The sequence below is a fragment of the Gobio gobio genome (assembly GCF_949357685.1).
Source record: "Gobio gobio genome assembly, chromosome: 2".
Taxonomy (NCBI): Eukaryota; Metazoa; Chordata; class Actinopteri; order Cypriniformes; family Gobionidae; genus Gobio; species Gobio gobio.
The window spans coordinates 49,724,171-49,735,778 of record NC_137098.1 but is presented as its reverse complement, the minus strand read 5'-3'; the positions used below and the strand labels follow the sequence as shown (position 1 = coordinate 49,735,778).

Genomic DNA, 11,608 nt, shown 5'->3' with positions numbered 1-11,608 from the left:
ATAAATATTCTGCTGAAAAATTACCCTATTCGTGCGCCTATTTACAAGGTATATGCAGTGTTTGTTTGTTTTTTGTAATTTAAGTGCATCAATCAGTGCAGATATTTTCGTTTGAAACTGCCTTTACCTGCACTTCATGAGACATTAACAAGCTGCATTAGCAGTTGTTCGTCTTCATCGCTGGCACGCAAGATCCATTAACAAAATGATTTCAGATTGTATGTAAATATTCTACTACTTCATCCAGCGTTGCAAAGTATCCTGACAGTGATGTTTTACAATAGTGAGAGGAAAACGCTCCAAAAGATTCAGTGCTTCAGTGAACCATCAGAATGATTCCCGACTGAATCACGAACCGATTCCAATTTTTTCTTTAAACCATTTGACGCAAATTACGGGATACACGACATGATTGTAACGGAAAATTTTTCTATCCCTAGTCAGACAAGGATTTATCAAAGCAAATTACGCACAGCAAAATTTCACTGGGACTTCTGCGACGCCCACGTAATAAGCATTGTGTTTTATAGCGACGTTTATTTTACTCTTGCATGTGCTAAAGCTAAAATAACATTCTTTAATAGTTTTTTAATGAAAATGGATATTTCAAAATTGTGTGCGTGTGTATAAAGTAGCCTACTATTTCTGAATGCAAATTAATTAGTCACAAAATGTGTTTCTCTTTTAGGTTTCACTTTTGGTTTAATTGTGTCCACAAGTTGAGAAGTAATAGGTGTTTGTCTCCATCTAGTGGATTATTATATCCTGTAAGGGTCATGAAATTTTGTTTCATTTGACAGTGGCACATGTGGTGTGTCTCTCTCCCCGACTCCCTTTATATTATGACATGAACAAGTTTTACAAGGCACTACATAGGTTGTTGCTGGGTGATTCTTGTTATTTTTCTGAAAGAGTGGTAGTGACCTACTCTTCTGAAGAAATGCTTTTAAAAATTACAACATAAGTATATAGATTTTTTTTTAAAGTTTCATAGCTCTTGAGTTACCGCATAAAAGGAAAGATGTCACATAATTTTCTATCTACATATATGTAAATATTGTCAGTATGGTATGAAAACAACAGGTAATTTAATATTTATGTACTGCAGCTATGACTGAAACAACGGGTTGGCCATTGGTATTTATTCCAAGAGACAGAGTAAAAAATATTTACATCGCCAATTAACTAACACCAATCAAAACAAAAGTTCCACTCATGTGAAAATATAATCAATTTAGACTTGAAATAAATTATTTAGATCAACACTTTGGGATAAAAAGATATTTATTGCAAACATATCAGGATATGACAGAGTGTCCAAGCAAACAAAATATTAATAATAAAAGAATTATAGTAATTTTTAAACAAAAATCAAGGTAGATATTCCACTGTTGCCATAGTTGTATGAAAAGTCCTGTACTGAAGTGGAATTTTGTATTATAAAGCTGCTCCTCAAACAAATGACAAAAATAGACAAACACAGGCTGCTTAAACTAATAACACACATTATCCAACTTCACTAAAAATAATAAGCTGGAAAAAAACAAACTGAAAAGTAGAATCAGAATAGTATTTTGTAACTTTAGCAGCAGTAACCTCTCTTTAATATTTCCTTCATCTAATAAGCAGCTTTGAACAAGATAATTCTTGATTGATATTTCTGATATTTCTTTTTTAGAGAAGTCTTTCATGGCTTCTATTGCTGTGTCTCTTTAGTCCCCAGTTCCCTATGTTGTGACTCAGTATATCGTGAACACAAATTCAGACACTAGCAAGGGCCTTAAACCACTAAACATTGGGGCACTGTTCGAAAACTGGATCGCACATAAATGTCACTGGTATTTATCAACAACATCACCATATTACATTCCAGGACCAATGCACTTCTAGTATGATTTGTGTTGTTTGCCATGGATCTTCATTGTGACTGTTTAAAGTACAGTGCCATGATGACTTCAGAGACAAGAAAGCATGGCAGGGACCAGGGTATAAGCTTTTTACGGGGCATTGAGAGAATTTATACTGAGCAAACATTTCAGAGCACTGGAAACAATTTGAATGGGACAATCCTAGAAATGGCCGACTGATTTAGGCCTTTTTTTTTTACCTCAAGCCAACAATCTTGTCTCATTTATTTGAACACTACAATTATACATTAGATGAGTCGTTAGGTGTCCATATTTCTCCCACTCAAGACTGTTAACTTTTTAACAAAGTGACCATTACTACTGACAAGTGCAATTGTTTTTGTTATTAAAACCATATAAGCAGATTGTGTTTTAACACATGGTCATTCCCAAAAAGGGACAACAAACCTTTTCTTGCAATAATATTGTTCATATGGAAAAGCTGCAGTCTATTGTTTTGGGGTTTACTCAAAACGAGGCCTTGAGAATTCTACGGAAGGAATGCAGGAGAGTTTTATTTTCATTCCTCTGCCACGGGTTTTTGTTAGAAAGGTCATTTACCTGCAATTTTACACCTCATCACAACATCTAGATATATACAATTTACTCAGACTTTGTTGTGCATTCCATGACAAACTCGATCTCATGCCATCAAAACATTTTCAATGAGCAAGGGAAAGAATGTATGCTACTCTTTGAATACAAAAGCAAAAGCTTTACGAAGTTGCAAACATTTCCCATCCTTCTCGTTATTGAAAATGTTATCAAGAGGTGTATATATGTATTAAAAAACAAAAACAAATTTTAAAGCAAAAGTTTTCCGGCTCATAATCAGAAAATAATACAGAAACATAAGGCAAAGATTTTTCTTTCTACTAAAGAAAAAAAGACATTTAGTTTCCCTAAATGTAAATCTTGAACTAAAATTATTTATGGAATTAAAAATGCAAAGATGGTACTGCGAAGTGCCACCATGACAACTTATGAGCTGAAACAGTAAACCAATTCTACTGTATTTATTAATAGTACCTCTATCAAATGCTTTCACTCTACTTTACTACACTCTATATCATGGTTCTCAACAAGGGGACTAAAGATTAGTGATTTAGCCAATAAAGCATTAACTAAAAGTTTATATATATATTATTTTAATTCAGCCCTCAACAACTGTTTTTTTGTCTTTGAACAACCAAGATTCACATGACAAACCTTGATATTTAATGTGGCCTCATTTTAAAATGGTGATTTCTAGACATTATTAAAATCTTAAAACTACATAGGCAATTTCTGGCAAGTTCTAAAAAAAAATGTTATTTTATTTGGTAGAAATAGTGAGTAAAATGTTTTAAAAATCGTTATTCAGTAAATCATGAACAACTGTATTTTTGTGGCAATAGGGACCTTGGAGTCAAAAAGGTCGAGAACCACTGCTCTGTACACTCTAAAAAAAAAGGCTCGTAATCATAGGGGAACCTTTTTTAGTGCTATATAGCACCAATTTTGGTGCTTCAGTGGTTCTTCAGCGGTTCTTCAGAGGTGCTATATAGCACCTTAGTCAAAGAACCGGTGAAGAACCTCTGAAGAACCGGTGAAGAACCTCTGAAGAACCGCTGAAGAACCACTGAAGCACCAAAAATGGTGCTATATAGCACTAAAAAAGGTTCCCCTATGATTACGAGCCAAGAACTATTTTTGGTGCAATATAGAACCTTTTTTTTTTTTAGAGTGTATGATGTTCTTGGCTGCATGCGTTCTCTCATTGTGGTACCTATTTGAATTATGATACCTATCAAAGCATGCTTCTATTTATACACATACACACATTCTCTGGGCTCTTTTATGTTCTGCACTCAAACAGACTTTCTCCTCTTGCCAAAGACATTGTTGATGAGTTTGGCCATGGACTTGGAGCCACTGTACCGCCTGCGGTCACCTCTAAGCTTAAGCTGTTCCATAACATGCCGGATGAGCTTTGTGAAGAGGTTGGAGATCTCCAGGTAGTCTTCAGCCGCCGACACCTCCTGGAAGAGGCATTTGTTCTCCTGGGCCAGGGAGCGGCCCTCCTCTTCACTCACTTGACGGCTGTGGCATAGGTCCTGCTTGTTACCCAGCAGGCAGATGGGAATATCCCTATTGAAATTAAATCAGATGATTTGCTTTAAAAAAAAAATTGCTTTATGAAGAAAACATGGCTGTGTGTTAGTTAATTGAATAGTGGTTAGGAATACATTTATAATTGCTACAGTCTAATAATGCTACAGTACATGTAGCATTAAACGGTACTGACTCGAAACATGTGCACACACTGAATTTAATTTCTCACAGTGTGTGTCCTAATTGGAACATTGGCAAAGCCTAGGCAATTTCCTCATTTGACAGCATAGCAAGTGGAACAATTCGAAATAAAATATCAAATGGTCATAATGTGTGAGCTTAAACAATGAAGAAATGGGTTGGAAAATTGCTGCAAAGCTAAAACTTGACTACAAGCACAACCACTTGATGCCATGTTTTGAAGTGTCAAAACTTTTAAACCGATTTTGAGGAGCTAAAACCACCCATGAGTGATCTCATTGCCCATTTCAGAGTTCTAATGGGCTCCAGATGCCTAGTCTCATGCTCACTTCCTATTGTTTCAAAGGACTTTCGAATGACAAATAACCAGTGAAACCTAAACCAACCAGACTTTTAAATTCATCTATAAATGTGATGGACTAAAATGGAAAGCTTTGGCCCGCTGGTCATACTGCAGTTATCAAAACCATTGGAAATCTCATCAACACGGACAGCTTTTCTATGAATTATGTACTTTGTATTATCTCTGTGTTCTAGTCATAATGTGACATGAGGCCTCATTTCTAAAACATGCGTACGCACAGATTTGCGTACACGAAAAAGTCTTTGACATGGAAAAATGCTTAGTGCCAAAATGCTAAACAGATGTACTCGCGTTTCCGTGTGGCAGAGAATTGTAGTACTGCAGGTACTGTATTTGGAAATCATCAATCGCTCATCATTCTCAAGTAAAAGATTTGGATGTTGACTGATACTGTTATGTTTATGTTAATGACATTAATTATGTGGTGTTTACAAGGCGGAGATCTGAAACCATTCAGCTGTGCATAATTTCAAGATCGTTTGTATAAATTTCACATCTGGAAGAGAGCTGTACGCATGTTTTTTATGCATACATTCATTCTCTGAATCACACATACACACATTTGAGAAATGATCGTAAGATCAAATATAGGATGGTTTCTACACAACATTTTCTAAATGAGGCCCCCAGTCTGTCCTTTACAGATGTAAGCAGGAAGCCTCAACTCGCTGTTGTGCAAATGGTCCTCATTAATTCATTATAGCTCCATCCTCCGATTCCAGTCAGCATCAGACAAAGGTCAAAAAGTCACTGGAGAGACTCTGACTCACCCTTTACAGGTTTCTCGACGACTTTCTTTGATCTGCGCCAGGATGTTTTTGGCATTTAGGAAGGACGTACGATCGCTGATTGTGTACACCACCACAAAGCCATCAGCCCAATCCACTGGCTCCTCCAGGATACATCTGCTCTCTCCACTCTGCCAGGGGGTGGGGGGCACACAGAGGTCCAGTCAAAAAAAACATACTCATCTAAAGTCCCCTCTGACAAGATTGAAAAGCAGACGATGTAATTTCATTTGTTTACAGTTGACTAAGTTCTCTACCAGAAACTTTTGGTTTTGGATGCAGTGACTGACTGCCAATGTTGGCTGTTTATAGCACAAGCATTTAGTTACAGGGCAGAAAGGTGCCCATCTCATGACTTCGGCTTTGGAAATCAAAGTAAAACAATAACTGCTGAAGTAAAAGTTCCCAGATGCAGCAGCTGTAAGCTGTGAGGCTCAGTTTTCAAAGGCTTTGCACTGTATGCTCTGCTTCAGGGAAATATCATAAATCCCAGCAGAACACAACATGCATTTCCCATAAGAAGCAGGTATATCTGAGCGTGTTGCCCTATGGCAGTGTTTGTATGAACGCTAGCCATGAGCTCAGGGTAGCCGTTATGAATGTATAAACACAAACCTGCGAGCACGGATCAAAGACTTCCAAGTTCAACTGTCTTCCATCAATGGAGAACCTTTTATGGTATAAGGAGTCTGAAACAAACAATTCTGGATAAAATCCTTGCTATTACAACAAACGTGTGCATCATAAAATCTGACCCCTGAAATGAAGGTGGACTTAGATGCTCATATAAAATTCAAGGGAATAAAAGTAGAGACTGAGTGCATGTGATGTGATACACATGTAGTTGTATGAGAGGTGAGTGGTTACTGAGCTTCAGGAATCCTTGGCAGGATTGGATGGATTAGACTTTTAGGAACTGGACAATAGGAAAACACACACCAGCCTTGCATGTGCACAGGGTCTTTTACAATCAATGTAAATATTGGGAAACATCAATTTGTGTAATTATTTACTTGGCTTCATGTCGATCCTGTATGACTTTCTTTCTTCTGTGGAACACATATTATGAATGATGTTTTATAATTTCTTTCTGTACAGTGAAAGTCAAAGGAGTCCAAAACAACATCGGGCCCCACTGACAAAAAAAAAAAAAAAAAAGAGAGAATGTTTTCAAAATATGTTCTTTTCTATTCTGCAGAAGAAAAGTTTTACAGGTTTGGAGCAACATAAGTAAATGGGTGAACTAACCCTGGAGAACTTTCTTTGATCAAATAAAAAATAAATAAAAACACTGTACACAAAATATTGTGTTAAATTTACGGTAAAAAAAGCTGTGGACAAAGATATTCACTGTAAAAAAATACAGTGACACTATTTCAGGTATTATGGGATGGCATAATGGTGCCTGTATTTTTTTTATAACGTGTATATTTCCTTAAGTTATATAATGTTAATTTACAAATCTACTTCAAGTACAAAATCTGACTTGTACTGATAACCACCATAATAATACAGGTGGTAAAATGGCAAACTATGATAAATGAGAGTTCATTTTAAGTTACCTGTCCATAAACATGTTTGTAGACAGAGCACAAGGCTATAAACACGCAAAGACATCAGAAACACCATAACATGACTCTAAAATAATGCAATACAGATTAACTAAATAACACCAAATAAAATATGATAAATAAAAAGAAACAAAATTATTTAAATAAAATATAATCATTTTTGATGTGTCATGCAGGGGCTTCTGGGAATTTACTGTTTTCTTTTACTCGTTTCACCATATAGTAATTCAGTTTTTACTTGCAAAAACCATCCATTTGACTGTGTTTTACAGTAAAAATTACATACAATGTGATGCTACACCATTTACAGTTTTTTTAGGTAACCAGTTAAAAGGTTTTTACTGTCGGGGTTTTTTTTTACAGTATAATTCTGTAAAAATGTTTTTACAATGTAGTCTTAGCGCTTTCTCTCTTTTGAAGAGAAAATTTTCAGCAATAAGCTTTCAATCTTTTTAATTTTTAATTGTCTGTGTTTCTGAATCCTTTTCTTCTGTTCTTCTTCCAGCTGTATATACTAGAAGTCTTCTTGCAAGCTCACAATTGTGTTTTTCATGTATGAGCAAAATGAACAAAAAAAGTGAATTATAACACACTAATATGCCAGACGTATGCTGAGGCAGATAAAAATGAACACGAGTAACATCCTGGCTGCATTATTAAATATGCATGTGAGACTGCACTTACTGGCATTTGACGCATATTCTCCTATGAACCGCTTGGTCAGGAATCTCACCAAAACCGCTGAGGACGAGAGAGAGGAGATGATTGATTAGTACGTTATTGAGATTGATCATCCAATGCTGTGATGTAAATGACTCGTATGACAGCTTGAAATAGGAAGAGAGGGCACAAGGTCAAAGTCCAGCCCCTCATCAAAGACTTGGCCACTGAACGCACAGTGAACGCTGGTGCATATTTGGCACAGGAAAAAGCGTTACATTTTCTCCATGTGCACACTACCTGGTCTATATTAAATATTTGAGCCATGAAGCTATGCTGGCTCATTGAGTCATTGAAGTCAGGGCTTGAGTTTCCGTGCATAAATACACAGTCTGTGGCAGCCTCATGAAAGCTGCTTTCAATCCTTCAGTCAGGTTTTAACACATATTCCTCACAAAACCTCAAATTTGCAACACTAGACCTTCCTTGTTGTTCTGTTCTGCCTTCACCCAGGTCATTTGGATCAGAACCCTGATTGAGGACTCCCTCATGACCCCCACTAAACTAGAGTTTCAGTCTCAGGGGACATAGCATCGTCGTTTCCCAACTACTTAATAGTCATTAGTACAGGTATGCAGCCTGAAGGGCTAAATGTTCCTATGCTGCCGAGTGGAACAAAAAATAATCTTTCCCCAATTTCAGCAATTACTTGCATCTTACAACCATCTATTTTAATTTCCCTCTCAGATGACTTCAATAACGATGATCTCACTATGATCTGTTCCAATATACAAAGTGCTTCCAGTGTTTGCAGAGGGCAGAAATAATTACATTGAGATCATACACACACTAACTCAAAATGTGAGGACCATGCCACAGACACATGGGTAAAAGGAGATGCTGTAAAGTTTTAGTTAATCTGAAAGACACATATTTACATTTGCATATAAAATGCACTATATACAATATAAGATGAGCACTCACCAGATTTGCCTGCTCCCTCACTGCCCAGCAGGGCCAGTTTGATATCATTCATTGTTGTAGAATGGTTCCCTGTGTTTGCTGTGTTTCTTTGTATCCCAGTGGTTGGACAGTACCAGCCACAACCCTTTACTATTTACTCTGCTCAGTAAAGTGGTGCTACACTCCCTCTCTCTCTCTCTCTCTCTTACTGTTTCTGTTACACTTGTAGACTTTCCTCTCTTCCGTCTCCCCTCCCACAACACAGAGTGCCGAGCTGCCACAAGGTCAATTCACCATCCTTTTGATAGCCTATTTAAAAGTTGTTCAGCTGAGTGGAGAGTGAATCTAAATGCTCTGTGATCTGATTTTGATTAGAAACTCTCCTTTATATTTAAGCAGTGACTCTTTCACTGACTCTCTGGCACAAGTAGTTGGCGATAAGTCATGGTCTATATGAGTGAAGTTTTTGAATCTTTGACTCTTTAAATCATGTAGCTCAGAAATGCAAAGGTAACTGACACTATTGTCTATGTTCGCTCTGTTTATGAAAATAATTACAAACAAAGCCACAGCAGAACTGTTGCACTTTTCAGAGCAACATAATGTTAATGTTTTGAACAAAAGGCTAATAAAGATGGTAACAATGTAACCGGCAGAGAGAGTCAGTGCAAATTAACCACCACAGTAACTAACTGTTAGAATAGAATAGAATTCCTCAGCTTATACCACAGGCCTTTTGAATGCTTGATTATGATTGGTTGACAAACATTCTAAGGTGGCAATTATTTTTCAAGAAAAGCAAACCTAAAGTAGTTCCAGGCAGGTCTTGACTGCATTACAGTCCCAAATATTTCAGTTATTTTGAAGGTCCTACAGCAAATGAACCAAAACCCACAAAGTAACCTTGCTGTTTATGAAGCAGTTAAACGTATAGCTTTGGTATGAGTAGAGACGCTGCTGGCTAACACTGTTGAGAAACCTAGACTCAGTAATTCATACACGCCTAATATATACACTATATTGTGTTGGGACACTCCTCCAAATGATTGAATTTAGGTGTTCCAATCACTTCCATGGACATAGGTATGCAGACTGCTTCTACAAACATTTGTGAAAGAACAGGTCGCTCTCAGGAGCTCAGTGAATTCAAGCGTGGTATCGTGATAGGTGCCCACCTAAAAAGGAAATTTACTGGCTTGCAGAGTCCTGACCTTAACCCGATAGAACACCTTTGGGATGAATTAGAGCGGAGACTGCGAGTCAGGTCATAAGTGGAATAATTGACTGTTGCATTATTGAAAAATAATGCTCACCCGAGGAGTAACCATCCGCATTAACGCTTCTAGTGTGCATTTCTCGCTAATTTAACGTCCTGTCATCAATTTTTTCTTATTTAAAATAATAGGATTTTTTGTTTAATACAATAGTGGAATGTCATCAGGTATTGTATCATGCTGAGATTCCAGAATATTCCATTTACATACTCCTCTGGTTGCTTGTATAACCTCTCAAGAAAGTCCCCATGTGTAGTATATAAGTATATACAGTCTTACACTGAAATTGAAGTTTTGGGTCAGGTATTTAAAGTGGTTGGCAAAGCTGTCTCGCATCAAGTACGCTATTTCTCAATTATCTGGGTGAACATGTTAGCCCCAACTGCAAAGTGCTCAATGCCAACATACAAGTCAGCCATATTTTGATTGCAGGGATCAATTCCTTTTAAAGTGGAGAGCAGCAATCAATTTTCCCTCTTTTCCAGAACAGTTCCAAAAATTGAAAGACGTTCAGCCATCCAAACTTCAATTTCATGGGCTGCTACACTGGTCAGGGAGTCTTTTTTTTCCACAGACCTTTTTTTTCTGTCTCAGTCTTTTCATTCTTCAGTTGAGTTCACCGTGGTGTCCTATTATTATTCTGTTATGTTTCATTTTATTTTTTGTCATCTGAGGACTCACAGACACTTAAGAAATACAAAAGCTCAAAAAGTGCCCGCCACCACAAATATGTGGCACATGTCAGGCTTAGTCCATTTCACCACTGAGTATTTCACTTTAGACGGAGTGGAATTTCATGAAATTACCGCTATAAACAATTTTTGTGGAATCAGTGAGGCTTAAAAGCAGAATATCACTTCAAGTCAAAAAGCATGCAAGGACCTTATCAACAAACAATCACTGACAAGAAAAAAAAGCATGTTTATGAAACAGAAGAATGCCTATTATGAGTATGAAACAGAAGAACGTCTCAGTTACGGATGTAACCCTCGTTCCCTGAGGAGGGAACGGAGACGTAACGTTAGTGACTAACGAATGGGGGTTTCGCTTAGAAGCCTATCATCTTCGAGCTTAGAGAAAACGCCCTATGGCGTGCCAATGCCATGGGGCATGCGGAATTTGCATACGTAACTCCGCCTCACCGCGTGAGTATATAAGGAAGTACGAGGCAATATCGCATTATGTTACCTGCTTGAGGAGCCAAGACTGAACTCCTGCGTTCCAGGTAGCACAGCTGATGTGGCAACGGGACGTTACGTCTCCGTTCCCTCCTCAGGGAACGAGGGTTACATCCGTAACCGAGACGTTCCCCTTTCGTTCAGTCACTACGACGTAACGTTAGTGACTTATGAATGGGGGTCCCAATATAATCCCGCCACTCAGCTGTCTTCCAGTGCCCTGCGTAAGTGTGAGTACCCTGTCGTAAGACTAGTGCGGACGAAGGACTCCCACTTATCACAGGATTACCAAGGTACACTGGGAAGCATATCCCAGTGAGGGAATGCCAAGGATGCCTACCCGTGGGGAGGACTTAAGAGACACATATGACCCGGCTAGGGGCTGCATATGGAGATCTCTAGGGTACCAGCCGAAGGTGGATTTTTAACCCTAGGGTTGGTGGGGGACACGCCAAGGGAAGAAACCCGCTCACTGCGGAGACTTACGGTGAAATACTCGTGTGGGGGTCGCCGGAGGGGAACCATGCACACGGGGCACCTGGCCGGAGACGAGGGTCTGGGCTCGCTAGAGGGCAGACACACAGGTATCGGCGTAAGCAGTGCTGGAG

General features: G+C 38.2%; 1 protein-coding gene across 1 annotated transcript; it reads right to left on the bottom strand.

Moving 5' to 3' along the window:
* Positions 1 to 1,269: 1,269 nt before the first annotated feature.
* rerglb (RERG/RAS-like b) lies at positions 1,270 to 8,764 on the bottom strand. Its single transcript, XM_079845005.1, has 5 exons — positions 8,570 to 8,764; positions 7,610 to 7,666; positions 5,970 to 6,043; positions 5,337 to 5,485; positions 1,270 to 4,037 (listed from the first exon to the last, which is right to left on the bottom strand). Exons 1-5 carry the CDS (start codon positions 8,619 to 8,621, stop codon positions 3,758 to 3,760), a joined length of 612 nt encoding a protein of 203 aa, XP_079701131.1. The 5' UTR covers positions 8,622 to 8,764; the 3' UTR covers positions 1,270 to 3,757.
* Between the last annotated feature and the right edge of the window lie 2,844 nt (positions 8,765 to 11,608).